At 41.6% G+C, this 23,562-nt stretch overlaps 1 protein-coding gene across 1 annotated transcript; it reads right to left on the bottom strand.

Annotated features, from left to right (window-relative positions):
• Positions 1-7,944: 7,944 nt before the first annotated feature.
• On the bottom strand, positions 7,945-15,339 carry LOC307227761 (tryptophan 5-hydroxylase 1-like; the record flags this gene model as incomplete). The annotated part of the gene is made up of 11 exons (XM_079997185.1): positions 7,945-8,119; positions 8,395-8,528; positions 8,821-8,916; positions 9,003-9,129; positions 10,224-10,359; positions 11,893-12,089; positions 12,173-12,240; positions 12,615-12,715; positions 13,382-13,565; positions 13,678-13,824; positions 15,244-15,339. The coding sequence occupies 11 exons, from the start codon at positions 15,337-15,339 to the stop codon at positions 7,945-7,947; spliced, it is 1,461 nt and encodes a 486-aa protein (XP_079853311.1).
• Between the last annotated feature and the right edge of the window lie 8,223 nt (positions 15,340-23,562).

Here is a 23,562-nt window from a genome sequence, read left to right as displayed (position 1 = left end):
GCACGGTTTTTCGGGCTGAAGCGCCAGCACGGCGGGGTTTTATTTCACACAGCGTTTTTGACAGTTCAAGTCCCATCCACACAATAACGACGGCGCTTTTAGGGACTGGCTCCCATGGGTATTCCCGCTGCAAGCTCCCGTGCATATATATATATATATATATATATATATATATATATATATATATATAGATATATATCTATATATATATCTATATATCGATATATAGATATAGATATAGATATAGATAGAATCATATTTGTATATTTTTATATATTGGTTGTATCTGTTTTGGATTTATTGGCTATTTGTATATATTTTATGCTATTTTTTTATTTTTATGTTATTCTATTTTCAAAAGATTTTCAGAAAATGTCCATGGCAGAAGACATTCATTGTGCTTTAATATAGGAAAACCACCCTGCCAACTTCTATACCAGCAATTTCATATCGAAAATACTGTATGCGTCAGTATGAGCTATGCTGAGCGTAAAATCTCTAATCTCCAATTTTACGATGATCAACCAGCCTGGAGATGTATTTTTTCACACACACGACACAAAGTACTGACATAAATATACATTTGTATGAAAAGGATGTTTGAAAACACCAACCTGACAGTAGTGATATTGTGTTTTACATTAGGTTTCAAGATTCAATATTCAAGAGGTTTATCTGTCACATACATATACATACATTAATACATATATGTAGTGAAATGTCGTTGCAACGCACCTGGAGATTATGCACAATAAGTTCTATACCGAACATAATAGCTAACCTTAGGTTGTTAAACATTAAACGGACACTAGTAAATCACTGTTGAAAAGCAAGGCCTTACTTTCAGTGACTTTCTACAGACTGTATACGTATTTTATAGCTGCTAGTAATGAAAAATGCGGGTGAATTCTTTTTCAAGTTTTTTAAGGGAAAATGCACCTTTTTCGTGCTGTTATAAATCAGTAATTGTGGTGGATGGGGTGGCTTGAGCAGCCTCACCTGACACTCGTTGGTTGGGCAAACGAGCGGCAGGTTTAAAAACCCCATCCACGCACGCAGGAGAGGAGGCCATGACATGTTCAATCTGCTCCTGGCTAAGGCCACGTGGCCGTCTCGCAACAATGTCCTGTCACCAGCCAGTTCAACAGCACTGAGGCCCCACGCTCTGGAAGGGAGGGGCTAGTCTGTTGTGGCCCTGGTGGAAGGAGGCTGGTCAACCTTGCTGCTCCAGGGAACACAAGTTGCCTAGAAGGATACCAGTTGTTTTGGGTTATTTTGGGGGGGGGGTTTTTTGTTGTTGTTTTTTTGGACATTTGTTTGTATAACCCTATTTCAGAATCCGGTGTTTGACCCAGGGTTACCATACCTAAACTTAATAAGAGTCTGTTTTAAGCTTTTCTTTTCATTTTTGTTCTCTGCTTGGTGGGGGGGGGTAGACTTTATCCAGGAATTCTTCCTGGCCTCAGTTTGGTGTTGGGGGTATGTGGTGGATGGGATGGCTTGAGCAGCCACACCTGATACTTGTTGGTTGGGCAACGAGCAGCAGGTTTAAAAACCCTATCCATGCACTCAGGAGAAGAGCTGTGTCATGACATGTTCAATCTGCTCCTGGCTAATTCCACCAAGACTTCCTGCTACAATAAACTGGTGTTAACAACCCCCCATCATCTGTCTCTGTATCAGAGGTCTCTGGAAAGACCGCTTTGTGACATGGGGTGGTGAAACTGCCACAGTAATTATGTGAAGCAATAGGTGACTACATAGTACTTGCAATGTTTTTTCCTGTAATGTTTTTTCCTGTAATTACAATGTACGATAAACACTGCCTCTTCACTTCCCATCTTGCAAGCCACCATCACTTCAAATACTGCACCAAATATGTGCAGGAACCAGTAGCCTACTTTCCATATTGGAAGTAGGATACCAATACTAACCTACTACCAAAACCTACCTACATACCCACCTGCCTTACTAGCTATCTACCAAAAAATCCTGCTAGATTCCTGTTCTTCACAACATGTTGGACATTTTGTCTTACAAGTAGAACAATTCCCTCTTGTTATCAAATGTGTTCACTTTACTAGTCATTAGTGTTTAGCAGCTAGTTGCACTATTTTTCTACTAGTTGCATTCAAACCTCAGTAGTGGCACAGTGATCTTACTAGTACTAACTACTTGTCTTTTCAGCATGCTAGTTGGATTTTAAGCCTGCATGTTGCCATTGAAGCAGCACTAGTTACGCCAAGAATATATAAGTAGTTAACTTGTTATGTCAGTCTTTTATTATTCTGCTTAACTAGTTACACCTGCTTGACTACTAAGGTCATTATATCCAAAGAGTTAACTAGTCAACTATCTGGCGTCACCAGGTAATATTTGCAGTTATATGCAAATTAGGAGGTATTGTGTTTGTGGAAGTTTCCCATTGTAACATGATTGGGTGTCAGTGAACTTCTGAATGTATACCGCAGGGTGCAAAGTTGTTTTTTTTTAAACGCTTAGAAAAATTGAATGGCTTGGGCTAGAAGCACGATCTGGAAACTGGAAGAGATCCTGATGTAAGTTGAGCCTTATACTGTATATGTGGGTGAATAACACCTGTTGCTGTCAAGCCTGCACATCTGGATAGGTTTCATCCTATGACTTTGTTTCTGTGTACCTACCTTTCTATACCTACTTACCTTCTTCCTACCTTCCTGCCTATATACTTCCCTAACTACCTACCACCTACGTACTTATCTACATCCTTTCACACCCAACCCCTCCTTAACTACCTAACACCGCCCTTATCTATCTCCTTACCTACCTATCTGACTTGCCCCGTACCTCCCTCCAAAACACCTTACCTACAGTATCTACCTACTGTACCACTCCATCCCCTCATCCATCTGCTTATCTACTTCCCTACTGCTCTACTTAACCACCTAGTGACCTAATTGATTGATTACTTTATGTTTGGGGGCGCTGAAATAACCAGCAATTTTGTTTTGTCAGCAGTGGCAGCTTTTTTTTTTTTTTTTATGAAAAAAATGCATTATATTTGAAGTGCCCTTAATGTTTTTGACGGCATTAACACATTTTCCTAGTTTGACCATTCAGAAATGATACATGTGTGAGCGATTCCTACTGAATGTTTTGCTACCACATCCTTAAAAATGGAAAATATTCTGGTAGGGGTCGAGGCAACCGGTATGCCAATTGTCAGGGTCAAGTGGAATATGTCTTATTGCTGCTCTGAGTAAAAGTTGTCCCAGAAAAAAATAAATTTGAGTTAAAAACTGAATCTTTGTTATTGTTTTCCTATTAATGTTTTAGACCTCACCGAAATGAAGTAAAGAATGTTGCAGCCTGGACTTTCTACTCTGCCTCACTATAATAGTCATACATAGCGTTCACTTACTAATAAAGGATTGTAATTGTGCATGACTACGTTTTTCAAAAAGTGTCATGACTGGTTTAGATAAAAAATGCAACTGTATGAAAACACATGGCAAGACATGTTTCCAAAGAGTTGTTTCATACCTTTACTTTGACTATAGTATTAAATACTAGCTAAGGACGTCAAGGAAAACAAATACGCACGATAATGTTTGTGTGCTTGTTTATCTGTGCAATGAATAAAAAAAAAGTTTAACAGTGATTTCAGCAGCCAATTCTGGGCGTAGCAAGTATAATTGAAAAGTGCATAAACATTTTACTTTTTCTTTCAATATTTGAACAATGGACAAAACAACTGGGCATCGGCAGTTGCTTTCACTGGAGAGTGCTGGACATCGGCGAGTAACCACAGCTACCTTGGAGTTACAGCATATTGCATCAATGAAACTGCACTCACAAAATTTAAAAAAGAGCATTTCATGTAAAAAGGGGTTTGTTTTCACAACTGGCTCACTGCAAAGGAGTAGGAGAACGACAGTGGCCTGTTAATGGTGAAAATGTCGGTAAATACATTCTGATGAATGTTGTGTTTCTGTACTTAATCAAATCGTAGTATGGCTATCACTCGATGTGTTGCTTTTTGAATTGGAAAATCTCTAGAGTCAGATCTGAGTTAATGTCAAAATTGCGATTAACTATATGCATATGATGGCAGTTGATTATTTATTACTATACTTGTTTCTTTGGTTTCAATGTACACGTCCTACCTTCTGCACACTTCTCTGTCTACCTCTCACTCTAGCTGACCTCACGTTCCTTCTGCTTTTGTTACCATGGTAACCATTTGTAGAGGACAGTAAAAATAAATAAATCCTTAATTTTAGCACACAAGTATGTGCTATACAAGTGTGCTTGTGTGTTGTCGCTTATTTTTTAAAGGAAGATAGCCAAATGAATTGAAGACAGAAGAAAGTATGCAGTATGACGTTTAATTGTCATACGATATACTTGCAAAAAAAGAAAACAGGTAACATCTATCAGTAAGACGCCGTAACCTAGTTACCTAACAGATGCGTTGCCATGGCTACACAAGCTCGGATTTCTGGAGGCACAAGGAGATGATTATCACAGCTCGCCTTCTATTTGTGCATATTACCAATAGCTTTAATTTCCCAATTTAGACCCAACTTTTATAGAATAATTTCTTTGATGTAATTATATCTCATTAGTTTCCATTACTCAAAAACTGATGTAGTTGTAGTCCTAGTTATACCAAATAAACACAACTTACAAAAAGTTAGGGATATTTGGCTTTCGGTGAAATTTATGGAAAATGTAAAAAGTTCACGCTACAGTGATATTATATCATGAAAGTAGGGCATTTAAGGGCATGCAATGGTGATTTCCTCATCTCAAACAATTTATTGAAACAAAAGCCAACAACAGTGATGGGTTTACCACAACAAAAAATGTCAATGTCTCAATAACTTGTCATGTGCCCTTGAGCATCAATTACAGCTTGACAACCACGTCTCATGCTGTTCACAAGTCGACTTATTGTCTGCTGAGGCCTAGTACCCCACTCTTCTTGAAGGGCGGCCCTCAGGTCATTGAGGTTCTGGGGTACAGAGTTACGAGCCTCTACACGGTGACTTAGCTGACCCCATAGGTTTTCTATGGGATTCAGGTCTGGAGAAAGTGCAGGCCACTCCATTTGAGGTACCCCAGTCTCCAGCAGCCGTTCCCTTATGATGCGACCTCGATGAGCTGGAGCATTGTCGTCCATGAAGATGAAATTAGGCCTGTGTTGTTCATGCAGGGGCACAATGACTGGATTAATGATGTTATTCAGGTAGTATGGGCTTGTCACTGTACCATTCACAAAGTGTAGGGCAGTTCTGTATTGACTAGACACACCTGTCCACACTGTAACCACCACCACCAAAGGCTCGTCTAGTGACAACAGTGGCTGATGCATAGTGCTCTCCTTGACGTTTCCAACATCGTTGGCGGCCATCATTTCTGCTCAACGAGAATCGACTTTCATCAGAGAACAGCACTGAGTCCCACTGGTCCCTCGTCCAGCGTAAATGCTCCCTGGTCCATGCAAGACCATGATGCCTGTGCCTGGTGGTGTGGTCAGGTACACTTGCAGGTCGTCTAGCACGCAGACCACACTGATGTAAATGGTTTCGATGTAAACGGTCTGACGTGACACTTGGGTGCCTCTCACCTCCCTTCAATGTGGCTGGAGTTGAGTGGCATTCATCATCCGGTTCCACAGGGCACTGTTCACAATGAAGCGGTCATCAGTGTGGGATGTGGCCAAAGGACGTCCACTATTACGCCTTTCTGTGACTCTTCCAGTCTCTCTATATCTCTGTTGCAATCTGCTGATGACACTCTGTGACACTCTAAGCTCAGTGGCCACTTCCCTCTGAGAACATCCTGTTTGAAGCCTCGCAATGGCGAGGTACTGTTGATCAATTGTTCGGTGTCGTCTTGGTCTCATGATGTCAAAATGTGAACAGCATGATGAAGAGGACTGTTTAAATACCAATTGTAATTGAACCAGGAAATGTATTGGTCGATTCATGGATCAAACACCTGCTGTTCAGCTCCTTGTGAGAGAACAGCAAGTTGTGCAAAAAGTACTGAAACATCGAACATTTGGACATGTGCATTCAAAAGTTTAGAGAAGGTCAAATTAAGTTCACCTGTAAAGGTTATAGTGTATTTCAGTTCAAATGGCACACTACACCAATACCCTCAATCCCCATACAAATATGACTTCAATATCAACTAGACCTCTGTCCCATCTACTGGCAGTAATATCTTAACATTTGTTCAAATAATACTTGATGCTTGATGTCCTATTCGAAACCACAACAGATTTAGTTTCTCCAGCATCTGGGGATTCATTTTAATATACTATAAAAATGACTCAACATGGAAAATGTCAAATGTAATCGCACAAGGTAATATTGAGCAACATATCGATCAATATAACAGTGATTAAGTTGCTTTTTGCGTCCAAAAAACAAAGGTACACTGATTGTCGATAATGACAAAAATTTGGATTGTCAGCAATGCATAAAGGCTACCATTAGCCTCAATTTAGGTGAATGGCACCGGGCTATAGATTAGCCCACGAACTAACAAATACGTAATGTAATTGCACTGGCAAAGAAAAAAAACACAACTGTAACCAAAGTTTACCCTCATCTATGCTCTACAACTTGCTCTAAAATTATTTTTGTCTTTAGTTTTCCTTCTTCTGATGTTATGTATTTTTAATTTTTTTCCTTTCTCTTCTTGGTTACTCGTGGGTATTATGTTTTTCCATTGCCGGGATGCGGTTCTATTTTTGTTGGGTGAACATTGACCCGTATCGACAGGTAACTGACCACAACTGCCAGTGCTGCTTTATCAAATCCACCACGACTTCCTGCCACAAACAGTGGAAACAATGTAGAATGCCGTTTCAAAAATTGGCAGCTGAGACAAGGGTGAAAATATGAGATCTTCTAAAAAAAACAATCTGAAGTACAAAGCCAGTGTCAATAGCGTTGACCTTTTATTTTCAGATAGGTACAGCCGTGTGACTAACAACTATGTCAACAACTATGGCAACTTAGGCAAGCAACATGCATAACAAGTTAATGTATGTCATGTTTATGTAGTACACCGTTCGATACAATACACAGGCCATAAACAGCAGACACAAGGGCTATGTTACAATACACGTGCAATACAATGCTGTATTCTAGACAGGCTTGCACATTGACCGACATTCCAGGATCAGAACGGAACAGATTGTACATGCCAAGCTTACAGTTTTAATCAAAACAGTTATTTTGTAAATCAGCCATGCTCTAACCCAAGGGTTCCACAGTCACGGTTGACAGCCCACTAGTGGTCTATGAGGGAATTGCAGGGATCCTATTTTATTAAATGTTTTCCCATTATACTCTGTGTGTGTGTGTGTGTATCTATCTATCTATCTATCTATCTATCTATCTATCTATCTATCTATCTATCTATCTATATATATATATATATATATATATATATATATATATATATATATATATATATATACACACACACACACTTATGTCTGTATATATACATGGGGATGGTAGCTCAGGAGGTAGAGCTGGTTGTCTAGTAATCTAAAGGTTGCTGGTTTGATCCCAGGCTCCTCCTGCTAGCATGCTGTAGTGTCCTTGAGCAAGACACCTAACCCCTAATTGCTCCTGATGGCTGTGTAAGTCGCTTTGGATAAAAGCGTCTGCTAAAGGTAATGTGCACTTTTTGCCAGCAAGGTCTAAATGGTAGTGTATTATAGGTAGATCATTTAAGGATTTGAAAAATGTTCACCTAGAAGTAGTTTGCTTGTCATAAAAATAAAAGTTTGTGAACCCCTGCCCTAACCAAATGACACCAACCATAATCTCTCACCAATCCCTCGCCATTTTGCAGCTCAGTAAGCCCTGCCAGAAACCCCACCTAAAGCGAGCTTGTTCCGCCGGAGGCCTCGGTCCCTCCCTCCTCGCTCCCACATCAGACTCCCAGGTGCTTGTTTAGCCTGCTCAGGGCGTCCCCCACGATGTCCAGTTCATGCCGCAGGTCCTCTACCATGTTGGTGATGCTGCTGGTGTCCTTCAGGACGTCTACGCTCTGGGTGTATGGGTTGTAGCGCACCGTGAAGGGCCGAAGGATGGTCTTGGCAAATTCCCTGCAAGGGTTGCACAAAGGAGTGAGTGGAAAGCTTCAGAGGTAGCAAGCGATGATCTGATAAGATTGAATTCACTCAATTATGTTGTGTGGGTTAGTCGTGATGATGAGGTCACAGCGAGTTCACACACTTTTTTTTTTATAATAAATGCGCAGTATTGGAAAATTCGGTACACCCCAAAATAATATATACAGGATATCCTGTTGATTTTTGCAGAAGATTTTTCCATACGCTGATGAAGAATAAGTCATGTCGGTAGTTAAGGTGAGCTTTACCTCATTTTTGTCTTGGCCTCCTCAAAGCTCTCAGACACAAAGTAGACTTCTTGGAAGGTGGTGATGATGCACTCCTGATTCGAGGTCACCACCGGGTCAAATGGAAGGATATGGGCATTGCCAGAGAGGGCATGCTGAGTAAATAAAAAAATCAATTACAATGATGAAACTAATCATCCAGATGTCGACTCTCCAGAGGAACGAATGGACTTCCAGTTTGTTCTTGTCATTTGTCAGATTCAGTGTGAAGCCATCTATATTCTTGTTCACATTCTAAAGTCAACAATGAATTTAATATTAGAATTCCGGAAAGTCAAAATTTGCTTTTTTCTTAGAATTTTCACTTTATTCTAATGATTCCGAAATTAAAGAGGTAATCAGTGAGAACTTGTTTAAAAATCCCATATGTGATCAATTTATTTGTACCTTGAGTTCGCTGATGGAGGAGAGGAGGCCAGCTCCATAGGCACGCAGTCTGCCTTCCTGCTTGCAAAGGCCAAACTCCACCGTGAAGAAGTAGCACTGTAATTGAGAGTAAATGGGATCGATTGTTGAGCTTTTTTATTACAGAGTTACAGAAGGATTTTATTGTTTTATGGGGTTCTCACCGTGGCCAGTTTCTGCACCGAGTCGTCGGATGCACCGAGAGAGGCGAGGCCGATCTCCTGGGAGAACTGGGCAAAGCTGGGCTCTGCCAGCAGGGGCACGTGACCCAGCAGCTCATGGCATGTGTCTCTGCAATGTACATGTGCCATGCTAGCGTTATCAACCTTGGGGATTAATAAAGTACCTTTATCTTAACAAAATATCAAACTTTAAAAAAAAAACATCTTTCTAAAATTGCAAAAAATATTTGAAAGAAAAAAATTTAAACTATAGGAAATTCAGAAATTTTGAAGCCGAAACAGAAATGGTATAAAATACATGAATATCTGAAATTAATTTTTTTTATATTTTCTTCTCAAAATTATTTGTCAAATTCAACTCCTAAAGCAAATTTTGGAAATTTTGTAAGACAATTGATTGTATATGTTCTTCACCTCGTCCATATACTCAGCTACTGCTTTTGCAAACTGAAAACTGACTCAAACTGAAAATATACTTTTAACTAAAACAGGAAGCAGGTCGCAAACGTGTCAATATACCTACGCAAATATACAAACAAACTCTGTAGCACAATAACTACCAAAAACTATAAATAATTGATAAAGAGAGAGGGAGGGAGAGACTATTGCAACAATGCAGCTTCCAATAAGTCACAGAATAAAAGCAATACCATAACATTTTTGCTATAATAGTGTGGCATAATTGTTTGTTCAGTAGCGCATCATTAGATTGTTTTAATAAGATAGATTTTAAATACATGCATGTTAAAAAAAAAAAAAAAAAAGATTAATGCAAAAGTGGTCAATGTCAAGGTAGTGCAACCTTCATTAATATTAACATTAACATTACATTACATTAACATTAATTATTTTTACTTAATGAAAAATACCATAAACAAAATTCATTAAAGGCTATATTTTTTGCTGAATGTGTAACACTAGAGTGAAAAATATATGATTTCATATATTAGAGGTTTTTGAGTGTCTCATATAAGAAGTCATGTAAACAAATCTAGCAAATGCAATTCTTTCTACTTAAAAGATATACTGTACTGTATGAATCAACAAGAAACATTTTTAACAGGCTTAAATACACGACTGTAAATATATGTATTTCAAATGTATTTTTACTCCCCTACTGTATGTATGTATGTATGTATGTATAAAAAACTATAATACCACTGCTCGTGTGAGGGTTTTGTGTGAGTGGGTGGGTATACTCACGGTTCTGGGGTATAGAGAGGGTCCGAGCTGTGGCGGACATATTGGGTGCAATGGAACACTCTGAAAGCCAGGCCTGCAAGGAAGTCCCTCGGGGAGAGGTACCCAGCGACAGGTCTGATGATGAACCCAGAGCGCTCTGTACACACAGTCACATATACACACAGTCACAAATCCGAGTTAATTCCATGACCTTAAAGGGGACCTTTTATGAAAAACTCACCTTTTCAGTGCTTGTGCACATACATTTGGGTTTCTGATGGGCCTACTAACACACAAACTGTAAAATAAGACAACTCATTCAGTTTTTCTGAGCTGTCAAATTTCAGAAAATGTGGTGAAACAAGCCGTTCAGATTTGCAATCCTACATCACTTCTTGCCCCGATCTGGGTAACTCCACCCACGGTTGGAGAATAACAAATGCAGACGATGGAAATGTAAGTATTTAAAAAATTATTCTGCTGTGTACTGTTTCTTAAAAAAAAAAAATGTATGCGGTAGACAGTAGGCTGCAGCGCGTGATCTGCTGTGCGTTTATCAAAACAAAACCAATAAAAGTAGACATATGTATTTTATTTATTTTAATTTTAGATGGCTTTTATTTTATTTTAGACGTTTACATGATACAAAACCCAGAACTTGTGTTCAAACCCCAATGGCTCACAGAACTATGGGCCTCAGGGGGGAGGCGCTGCTGGAACAGGATGGTTTGGAGGCATGTTAGAATGGCTAGAATGTATAATCTGAGTAGTATTTTGAGGAAAAACCTCAGACCTCAGAGATCTACAGTATATTAACTTGTTGAAAAGGAGCATAATAGGTCCCCTTTAAGGTGGTGCACAACTCAAGATTATTGGTGTTTAAAGTTGAGTAAAGACCGACAAGAGAACAGTTTCAAGTAAATTGGAATACCCTGACTGTAAACATGTGTAGCTTACATATTTGTTTATTATTAATGAATTAATTGATTTATTCATTTCAAAGACAGCTGAAATAAATAAATTCGATCGGAATGCATGTTTGATCTTCTCCTTTAAGCCTGGTCCGTAATCGTATGCGACAGTCAGATCTTCCCCCTAGTGGCTGTTGAATGAACTGCGTCTGGGTTTTGTGTCAAAAAATACGCCAGGGATAATGGGAGAGCTTGTTTTCTTTTTCCAGAACAAAAGCGAGTAGTTTGCTAAGCTGGACCTTTACCATGTTCCACGAATGAGAGTTTCTCCCTCTATATTGTGTTGGCAATTTAAAAAAATATTCGTACAGTTCACTTATATAACAATAGATTTATTGATAGTGAATGTGACATTCAACGTCATTATTTTGAAACACGTGACTTATTTACTTAGTTTTAAGGCCAGTTCGACAGACGTCACTTCCGGTCGGACTTGGGCTATACTGTCGGACCGAAAGTTGTCGCATGAGTTAAGAAATTGGACGCTATGACGTGGAAAGTGTATCATAGCTTTTCGTGTGCGGAATTCGTCTCTCCATATGGACTGAATGGACTTACGCTTTGTTCTTGTCGTTTGTTGTATTCTGTGTGAAGTAGCCTTTTACATAGATATTTACCGTTGGTTCTTCTGTGCCTGACAAATATAAACATTTGAATCGCTTCAGACAAGGGGGACCTTGCAAAAAGAACTAAACAGAGCAAATGCAGAACGCGTGCACCCTTTAGGAAGTGTGAGACATCCTCCAACTGTGGAATGTTGTCCTCTCTGTAGTTGCAGTACTTGGTCAGTAGGGGCAGATTTTTCAGGTACTCTCGGCAGGCGTGGCTGGGATACAGTTTGTTCAACTCTCTGAACACCACACCCCAGGTGCGCACCTCCTCTTCGGTAAACGCCACACGGGGGATCGGGTCTCCGCTGAGAGAGAGAGAGAGAGAGAGAGAGAGAATTGGTGCTGTGTGATATACTGTGTGGTTTTAGTTAAGCTTAATCAGACTTACTGTTTGTAGTTCATTGCGAGATCGGCAAAATATTTCCTTCGTTGACGGTACAGGTTGTCTTTGAAACCCTGAAAAAAAACTCTCAAATTTGATCTTGCAAAAAAATTGCCTTTTCCATATCTTATTGCTTGTCTGAACTTTATGGTTGATTCAAACTTTATATGTGTATAGTGCAGGGAATAAAACAAGAAGAAGAACAAATAGATTTTGGAAAATCTTGAATTAAGCTGTTTTTTGAAAGTGTACTATATGTTTTACTTTTTCTTTTTAAGTACACCTTGAAGCCATGATTTTATCAAAGCTAGCTGAATAATATCACTCAAAATTAAATTTTCTCAAAAATCAAAAAGGTTTCCAAGATTTTCTGGCTGGTAATTTTTTTTTGGCGTGTGTCCTATACAGTATGCATGTAAAAGAAGTTGCTATTCCTTGGTGTACGTACTGGATGGTCCGCGTCCAGCTCAGAACCGTACATCAGCACTCTGTTGGCACATAGATCCAGATCTGAGATCTTCTTAGAAAACCAGGGTACATTGGCCATTTCTGAAACAGTCGAGACAAAGCGATTTTTATATGCGTGCATGTTTCTCCAGCTGCCTTCTGACTGCTCATATGTTTAAGGTAGTTCAGCATGTTGCCCCAACTACTCTTCATCCACTTTGCTTGAGATTTGATTGAAATTTTGATTGACTTTTATTTTCCAGGAATGGAGCGGATGTTTACGGAGTGGATGTTTACATTTATGGAAACAAATTTAAATCTAAATTAAAAAGACACTCCGGACGGCTCTCCGCATCTCTTCTACTTGCCAAGTTGCCATTCATTATAGCGTTAGCTCTGTTCTGTCTCGCACCTGTTACGTCACATTCAAGTTCGTGGAGCAATGGTCGACTTTTAGGTGGCCATGGATAAATAATTTCCCCACACATTTATTTCACTGGATATGCCAACCTGCAAGTTGCCCTTTACTCCATTCCCTCAAATTATTAATTTATCCCCTCAAAATTGGTCAGAATACCACATGGTAGGCCATTCTAGAATTGCTTGACCTGCTCTGGATGCAAAGAACACAGAAGGCATTTAATTAAAGTCAATGGGAAGATAAATGTTTTTTTAAGTACAAATTTCTAACTCAAGAGAACAAATAAGTCATTTGAGAGGACGATTTCAATTTTTTTCCTGTTTAAACACAAACTTCAACAGGTCTACCATGTTCCCGCAGGCTGGAGTTATCAGGTGGCTCCATTTCCACAACGTTGGCGTGTTTCTTCAGCAGCTGTGTTAGCTCCTTCAGTTGTTCGTGATCACTGTCGCAATCCACAAAGATCTCAAAGTCCGAATTCCTGCGCTTGGATTTTCGGGACTCGATGTGGACCAGGTTGACATGTTTTTCCTGCATATGTAGAGGTGACACGTCAGAATGAATGAGGAATAACTACCACACATCCCATCCCGGGGGTTTTTATGAGTCAAAAATAGTAATTATTATAGTAATTCAAACTCACTTGGAAAAGTTTGAGCGCCTTTACCAAACCTCCCACTTCATTCTTTAGTGAAAAGACAATCGCTGCACGGCCTTTGCCAGAGCTGGGCCGACTGGCGGAGAAGGTCTTCTTGTTTTCATCATTTTTACTGAAGGTCACCTTGTTCATCTGGAATCACATTTTCTTTTGTCAATAAATGTTTTATGACATTTTAAGGAGTGATACAGCATTCACATATAGTAACATAATTCAAAATGTCTTTAAAAAACAAAAACCAGCCCCAACCTGGATTAACAAATTATGATAGACAAATAAATAGATATATACATGCTTGTATACATATATAAATATTTTTTCTTTTGGGATGTGGATGTACACTTAAACCCTAATTGCTCCTGATGGCTGCGTCCGTCAGTGTTTAAATAGTTGTAAGTCGCTTTGGATAAAAGCGTCTGCTAAATGTAATGTCTTTATATTAAATAAAACTTTTAAGGAGAAATTTAATGCAACATATTTACTATTTTATATTATATATTTATCACTATTATTTGAAGAATAGGTTTTAGGACTATTTTTTTTTCTTTTAAGAAATCTTATTCAATCATCATTCATTTTTTAAATTTATATTATATTATAATATACCTCTGCAATTATTATTACATTTACATATATTTATACTACTTATATGTGTGTGTATTTTGTACTTTATTTGACGTTGTTTTCCTGCGGGGAGAATTTCTATGAATTGGAATTTTTAATATCCCCTTTGAAAGGAGGACAGTCGACAAGAAAAGAAAATCGATCTAAACCAAAACACAAATTACACAAATTCCTCTCTTGGCAGGGTGGTGAGGGACCTTGAGATCTCGGCGCTGATCATGTGATAATGTTTTCCACAAATTCATGATGTCAATCACCTGTGAATTAAGCAGGCTTCTTGACGCTGGGCAACATCAGCGATGGGGGGAGTGGGGTTTTCAAAATGACCGTACATTGTGAATCTGTTAGATCTGGGGCTGTCCATCTCTTCGTAAGGAGATGTGAGCACCAATCTCATTTAGGCAGAAGGCAGCTTTAATGGTAGTGGCCTCCTAATCCGCACGGCCAACAAGGGATTAGTGAGTCTGTGCAACAACTGGGGTGGGGGTATTCGGCGTTAGATTACATTACCTTATTTAGCAGACAATTTTGTCAAAGTGACTTACAATACAGTACATTAGTCACAGTATCAGAATTTTTATTCACATATTCACCCATCTATGTCTATGCTGGTGCTGACCTTGCGTTTGGCACATCCGGATTTAGTTAGCTGAGCCTGTGAGTCACGAAAGGGAAGGACTTTGACTCCCGTGGTTTAGGTTGGCGCGATATAGAGAACTGTCAACAAAACGCCATATAAATGAATGGTCCGGGGCTGGGAATGAAAGATATTTTCATCGAAAGGGCCCCGTGATTCATTTTAAGGTAGGGAAAACTATGATAATAGATAAAATAAGAATTAAATACTGTCCATTGAAATCTTCCAACCCCCACCCCCCCAAAACAAAGATTGCAAAGTTAAGTATACAATGTTCAATATCCACTTACTTCGTTGTTGAGCTGCTTTTCTTCAAAGACTGTGTTCATGGAGTCAAAGGACCGTCCCCTCCGTGGCCCCTGGTCATCGGATTTGTGAGAGTACATGTTTGAGTCTCTTAATATTCAGAATGCAAAAAATGAAAATCAGTCTAACATTAGATAAAGCTGCACTGCAATTCGCAACCGCGAAAATGTTGCACCCCGGGTGATGCCTTGTAGGGTGCAGGTGGGTCGGGGGGGGGGGGTGCGTCGTTGGAAAAAAGACTGCAAGCTGTGGCAAGGATGTTGGATTGATGTTGTCTAGGGAGTTGCAACATGCGCTGCTATTTATCAGTGCGAGGGTGAAGACGTGGAGAGGTGTAGGGAGGCGAGGGGAGGGGAAGGGTGAGGTGATTGGAAAGTGGGATGGGGGTGGGGGTAGGGTTGAACAGAGCAGTCACTTCTTAATGTGAGCTGGAGATTAGGAATAGGGTCACGATTACCATCAAGTCTGAGATGTCACATGGCCCGTACACGCACAGGAATAGCCGTTCAGCAATTTCCACGCCAATGGAACCCCACTTAGTGCCCAGAGGTTTGAGGTGGGGACCTATCTCAAAAGCTATTGAAGCGATGCATCTTGCATCTGTATGATGAGTCAATATAAAAACAAGAGAGCTACTTAGTTCAACTATCCACGGCGGCATCGACTGAACTTGAATTTCACATGCGGCTTCATAGCTGACAAAAAGATAATTTCCCAATTCTAATTTAATTCAACATTTAGATCCTTGAGAGAGCTACCCAACAGGCCTATAACCTTATGGCACAACACTTCTCCTTTACGCACTAACCCGCCTCACCCATGCCAATCCCCATCACTCTCATTCGGCTTTCTTGCTTATGTACATACCCTTTTGCCTGACTGACACACACACACACACACACACACACACACACACACACACTCAATACGAGAGGTGTGATCGGATTATTTGTGGCAGATCCATGGTTTGCCACAATACAATATTGACAAAGTTAACATAAGATAAATAATAAGGCTGGTTCTAAATCAGCTCTGTGCCATTTCACTTTGATGAAGAAAGAAAAACTGAAACTATGACATATATATATCATACATATGGCAATGCTGAATGGAGGTGAAAAACAGTATCTGAATTACTTATTCTTCACATGCCAATATCCTAAATTAAAACTACATGGAGCCGTGCCCTGTCTAAATGAGCGTCGCAGTTATTTCAGCTATCTCAGACTACTCAATAAATTGGACTCAAACTACGGTCTTACCACTCAGTGGGGGGCACTGCAATGCTGCAACCCAGAAACTTCCATTAATGATCACAAAGGGCAACATTAGATACCTCGGTATTGATATCTCCACCAATCTGTCAGATTTGTTTACCCTTAACTGCACTCCATTGCTTAAATCCATTGTAGAAGACCTTAATCGATGGAACAACCTATCCATCTCAGTAATTGGTAGGATACCAAACCATCTTCAATTTATAATTAAATGGTTACAACCAGAGCAACAATTGGCCCATGGATGGCGAGATAGTGAACAAACAGAATGTCAGGAGTTATCATTATCTGATCTCCCATTCCTTACTGAATCTATAAGGGAACATAATTGCTTTAAGAACCCATTCATCGCAACGACTCTGTCAGTCTGGTGGAGATTCCTCAAACTCAGCGGTCACACTCGCTCTCCAAACAAATTCACACCAATCTGTCACAACCCAGATTTTCTGGTTAAAAACAGACCAAAAATCTTCAGGTCTTGGAAAAGACAAGGTTTTTGAAAACAATTTGCTTATATCCTTCCCAACCTTAACCCGAAGGTATAATATCGGTGGCCATGCCTACTTTCAATTCCTTCAACTACAGCAGTCTCTAAAAGTTAAAATCAAATTGATGAACAACATCCTACAACCAACTCCAATGATTTAACATCTTACTCATATCGGTCATTTAAAAAAATCCCTTTTCCAGAATATACAAACTTTTATTAAAAACAGATGCCACTTTGCCTTTACCTACAATGGAATGGGAACGAGACCTTGCTTTTCCCACAATTCCCATAATCAACCTGTGGAAGCTTATTCACGACAACACCTTTTCTATGACCCGCAACTCCAAAATTAAACTCATCCAATATAAGATTGTGCACATAGCTCATATCACAGAACTCAAAATGTTCAAAATGGGTTTTTGTGGATAAAGACGTTTGCTCTGACTGTTCCCTTAATACCAAATATGACTACTTTCATGCCTTCTAACTCTGTAGGTTAGGTGCCACCAGGTACGTGCTAGCGTGCAGTCGGGTCAGGGGTGGGGCCCGCATGGTCGCTTCCCGGCCTGTTGTGCCCCTGCGTCCATCTGGTCGCATTTCGCCTATCTCTCCCAGTGCCAAAACTCATACTCAGTACATACACCACATAATAGGCCTAGGGCTTGCAGGATGGGTGGGGTGCAAGATATGTGGGTGGGGATGTGGCCGGCGGCTGCCATCTTGCCTGTCACGCTGCTGCCCCAGCGTACTTCTCGTTTGTCCCGAAATTTTTATCCCACTCATATTAGCTTCGAACACATACACACTAACAGCACACCAATCCTACTCCGAACAGCACTCCACCAGACCAGGGTCTGTGGAGCAGGAGAGGTGCAAGTGATTCGGGTTCGACTTGCCTGATGGACTGGCACCCCGACACCACGCAATTTTAACTGCAATTGCCAACAGCACACATTGAGCACTGGGGTTTTCCGGGGTGGCAGGTTGCTGGTGGGTCGGTGTGGGGGCGTGGTTGGCCGGGGGGCGGCTGGTTGGGCCCCCCGCCGGCTGGGCTGGAATCCTGCAGCTTGCGCCTGGTGGCTTAAAGTCTGCTGCCTTCCGGGGCCCCTGGGGTCTGCTTGCTGTTGTGGGTGTGGGTTGGGGTGGGGGGGCAGCTGTCGGCCTTTGCTCCTGTTGTGCGGCTTCTCTGGGGTGGGTGCCCCAGGTGCAAGGGGTGGTGGAGGGCCCATATATCTGGCGGCCTGCTGGCATCAAGGGGGGGGCTAACCTCCGTGAGCCCCGCGCTGAGCACACCCCGCTCTGTGGATCGGCGCTCGGCGCTCGCAGCCGGGTGGGGTGTCCGTTTGGCTGCTATGGGGCAGGCCTCGCCCTAGCGCGGGGCATGGGTGGGCGCTCTGTCGGCGCGGGGCCTGGATCCAGGCTTGCCCAGGTTCTGTGCCTGCAGCTGTGTCTTGTGCCTGCACTTGGGGATGGGTTGTATGTGTACACCCCTGGAATGCGGGGTCTCCTCGTGCTCCCTGGGACTGGGTTATGCTTCTTGGGGCCAGGCGTGGGTGTTGCTCTGCGGGCCTGATCATGATCTAACTTTGGAACCGTTTCATGGGTCCTGAGACCATGTTCTGGACTCTCAGGCAAAGATAGGAGCTGAGCCATCTACCAATGCTCATGAGCTTTGGGTAGTGACCAAAACAAAACAGCCTTAGAGAAGGGGTGAAGAACTTGACTATCCGGCATGACCTCAGAGTGGAACCGCTGCTCCTCCGCATTGAGAGGAGTCAGTTGAGCTAGTTCTGGCATCTGGTAAGGATGCAGCTACATGATGATGTAGTACGAGAAGGGAATGGTTTTTTTTCTCACAAACTAAAGCACGCATAATGATAGCAGACACGTATGTGGTGTCTAATACACTGTTTTGGGCGCAGGGTTGCTCTCTCCCGATGGCATATTTAGCTAAATGGTCCAGTTGCTTCAGGTTTAACAGAATTGAACTTTGCACAGGTTTATTTGGTTTACAACTGTAGATGTCTGAAAGATTTTGTTCCTAATTTGAGGTTTGGCATGGCTGTAACTGGTTTTCATAAAGAATAAATAAAGACTAATAATGGTATGTTTCAGCATTTCTTTTTTAATTGTAAAAATGATCAAATTCAGCTTAAAAACGTTTACTTTATAATTTACCTTGTTCTCACATGATGACACATGTGAGTAGTTGCAATTTCTCCCCAGATGTCTTAATTATGCTGTGAAGATTCTCTTGAGCTTTGAGTCCTGCTTTCAGTTTTCCTGGACCTGATTAACTCTGTTTTTCAATACATGTTGTCGTCCAATGTTTCTGTTTTCTTGTAAATGTTGTTTGGTTCTATGTTTAATTGCCTCATGATGACAACTTGTCATTTACAACATTGTGAGTAGTTGTAATTACTCCCCAGATGTCTTAATTATGCTGCAAATATTCTCCAGAGCATTGAGTCCTGCTCCCCCATCCTGTCTAAAATAGCCTCCTGTCTCCAGGAGGTTTCAAATTAGACCTGACATACATATTCAAACATGGTTATAAGCTACCCAGACATTTTATCAACCCTCTCAGAGTAAGATTACTGTCCCCAGCTCGAAAACAATGTTGGTCAGCCGTCTCTCCTGGCACAATCTGAAATTATAACTGATTACGGAGTAGCTCTTCTCTGATGAGATGCTTAACAGAGACCGACCTCTGTTCTGCATTTCATGTGATTAGGATAACCAGACCTTTCGCACAATGTCGAGGAAGTCTGTTCATTCACACAGTGTAATGTTGTTTAACTGCTTCTGTCCAATCAGTAATAGTTTGTGTTCTTAGAACACAAGATAGCACAACCTTGCTGAGCACTTTACTTTTGAGAAACAGCTTGAATGCAGTCCAAGGTGGCAAATGTTTAAGCCTTTAAAAAAAATGGTTAAAGCTGAGAATTAAGTCATCTTTATCGACAAGAACTCCATCCAAATAATTTGATAGAGAGAATTAGAGAACTAGAAAACTACAGTTTAGCATAGCTAAACTTTAAAAGGAAAATTGCTTCTACTTGAATAAAAATAAAATATAGTCTACGTTTTAAAACTCTGAATCCTTACCAGTTATTTGTCACTCACATACACTGTATCCATAGGTTCAGTGCACAATAGTGTGTTTATGTGTGTGTACCTTGAGCTCCAGTGCCACGATAAGACCACTGTGAGATTAGAGCGCTTGGTATTAAGGTGGTGTTTTACAGATTTACTTAATCTGTGTGTTTATCATCTCTACCACACTCCACCTCCACCCCCCACAGTCACCCTTGGCTGATCCCTTATTGCAGCTACCAGGGCAGTGACACCCCCCCCCCCCCCTTCCTCCTTGATGACCTTCACACCTCATACACTAAATCTGCACAACAAGAGAGGGGCAAATTGGATTTACTGACTGATTGCCAGAGAGTCAGTGATCTTTTTTTTCTCTCATTTAAATGTACAATCAGTAATGTTTTATTAACTTGTTGCACTAATTGATCACCATACTGTTTATCACTATGACATTTCACTGTATATATGTATGCTCGTATGTATATGTATGTGACAAATAAACGTCTTGAATCTTTAATCTAGAATCAGCAGGGATTTGCAAATCTTGGTCATCAATGCCGGTCAGTAAATTGTCAGCTGGATGGCTGCTGAGATTTCAAACTCTCAAAACCAGCCATCCTCTTTGTATAGGGGGAAATTACCTTCACCCTCAGACCTGTCAATCTCCACTCAATCCCCATCCCCTGAACTATGTCCCATATATCCCCAAACTGATTTCATATTAATTTGCGTGAGCATGGATGAACATTCAGCCTCCAAACGGCCGAGACCCCTCTGCTACGAAGCCTGAGCCATGTGAAGGAGGAGCAGTCATGTTTGGCATTGTTGTTTGATATCAACACATACTTCATCTGTTCTGTGGTCCACTGGGGCTGACCAGGGGCCTGATGGGGGGCGGAGCTGTCCGGCATGGCAGAGGCACATGGCGGGCCGCAATAGTGTCAGCAGGGGGTGTGGGTTGGGTTGTTGTGGGTGTGGGTTGGGGTGTGGGGGGCGGCTGTAGGCCTTCTGCTCCTGCTGCGCGGCCTTCTCTGCGGCGGGCGCCCCGGATGCTGGGGGTGGTGGAAGGCCTATATATCTGGCGGCCGGCTGGCATCTGCATGGGCTAACATCCAGGTGCCCCCCGCTGAGCACACTCTGCTACGTAGATGGGCACTCGGTGCTCACGCCGGGTGGGACGTCTGGTTGGCTGCAGTGGGGTGAGCCTAGCCCTTACGCGGGGCGTGGGTGGGCATGGGGGTCCTGCCTGCTTGCCTGCAGGGCGGGTGGTTCGGCGGGGTGTCGGACTGTTGGGGGGGGCCGGGAACCGGGCCTGCGTTCTATGCCTGGTGCCGGCGACCAGGGTTGGGTGTGGGTTGTATGTGTGCACTCCTGGGGTGCGGGGTCTCCTCGTGCTTCCTGGGACTGGGTTATGCATCTCGGGGCCAGGCGCGGGGGTTGCTTCACGGCCCTCTGGCTTCTCTGTCGGCCCGGTGGTCTTCTGTGGCCGCAGGGCAGGGTGCTCGGTGCTTTCCTGCAGCTGTAGGGTGTCTACATGGCTGCGGAGCTCGGAGGAGGCTTCGGGGCCCTTTCCGCTGCTTGGAGGCGCATTACATAATACCGACTTTCTACACCAGAACCAATTGGGATAAGTCATGTTCACTCTCCGGTGGACACCATACATACATACATACATACATACATACATACAGGCGGTCCCATCACACACCATCACACCTGCTTCGAGTGCACCCCAGCACCCTCCTGATTGCATTCCTCTCCTTTCCTCCCTCATTTACTGCCATAACTATGACCGGAAGAGGCCACGTGACGAGTTGTAGTTCTAGTTTTCCTGGACCTAATTAACTGTTTTTCAATAGATGTCATCCAATGTTTATGTTTTTGTGTAAATGTTGTTTGGTTCTATGTTTATTTGTCTCACCCGTGGTGATTCTCTCCCTCTTGGAGTAGTGATCAGTTGTTTATAGACCCAAACATGATAAATAGTTCTCCAAAGAGAGTGGTGGTTCTCTATTACCAAAAACGGTGCTCTTGTCATCCTCCAGGTCATCCACAGGACAGAGTTATTGCAACAGTTCTTGATGATTTCAGAATTAATAAAGAGTTGCATTGCAGGTTGAGAACTTGAACTCCACCTGCAGACTAACTCTGTCCTAGATGCAATGGCATACAAATACTCTGTGTTGTATGCCCAGCATGCTGACAGCACAGGTTAAAAAAACAAAAAACATTCTTGATATCAAGAATTGAATGGCATTTTTTACATCACAACTTGAATTTTCTGCATGGAAAGCAATGAAAAGCTGTTTGGTATATTTTATATCAGGAATGGGTAATCTGATCTAAAAAAAAATCAGATTTCTAGATATCAAAAATGTGTTTTCATGATATCAAGATATCATATCATGTCATATCATATCACGACTATGCCACGATATCATGATATCATGATATCGTGGCACGGTGGCGCAGTGCATTGCACTGCTGCCGCACAGCAAGAAGGTCCTGGGTTTGATTCCCGCCTGGGGCGCTGTTGGCACCGTACTCCGGGTGGGTTATCTCCCAAATAGGAGCCTTTCTGTGTGGAGTTTGCATGTTCTCCCCGTGCTCACATGGGGTTTCCTCCACCTCACGTCAGTAAGGACCCCCACCAAAAACATGCACACATCATTGTCTGACCAGCGATGGACACTTATCACCTGGTCCCCGGGCGCGTCCACGTACGCTGCCCACTGCTCCTGGCTGTGCCCCCGGAGGAAGGACAAGCCAGGATAGGTCAAAAGCAGAGGATCCATTTCACCGGCCACCATCAAAGCATGTGCATGTGTGTGCAAGCATGTGTTTCTCTGTTTCTTCTTCTTTCAAGAATTAAAATGTTGATATCAAGAACATCATTTTTTTTCCAACAATTTCAACAATGTGTTTTTATTTATCAAAGTATACAATTACAACTAGCTCAATCAGAATAGCAACTCATTTGGAAAAGGTGAATAAATGCTATCTATATTGGCTTGCCAGTGTATGCTGTACAGAAAATAATGTCACGTATATACCCTGTAGAGAAGGGAAAATCCACATAATTATGAGACATAACATTAAAATCGTCATTATATGAAACTAAAATCCGAACTAAACGAATAAATAAATAAATAAATAAATAAATAAATAAATAGATTATAATTTGCAGCGGACCAAAACACGGAAACAGATTTGAGTGTCACATTGTCAACGCTCCGTCGTTGACAATGATCCTATCACTTGATTCCTATCCGAGAATCTCACATTATTTCTCAACCACTGCATTTGTTTTTCAATCACGTATACCTCCCATGTTTGTTATTGGTTGTTATACAATTATTGAACTATTCTAAACGCTATAAGTAACTAGCTATTTAACTACTTGTTCCGGGACGTAAAAAACGTAACACCAAAAGTAGCAA

Source organism: Zeus faber (genome assembly GCF_960531495.2).
Source record: "Zeus faber genome assembly, chromosome: 3".
Taxonomy (NCBI): Eukaryota; Metazoa; Chordata; class Actinopteri; order Zeiformes; family Zeidae; genus Zeus; species Zeus faber.
Note: the sequence above shows the minus strand (reverse complement) of the source record. Positions and strands in the feature narration are given on the sequence as shown.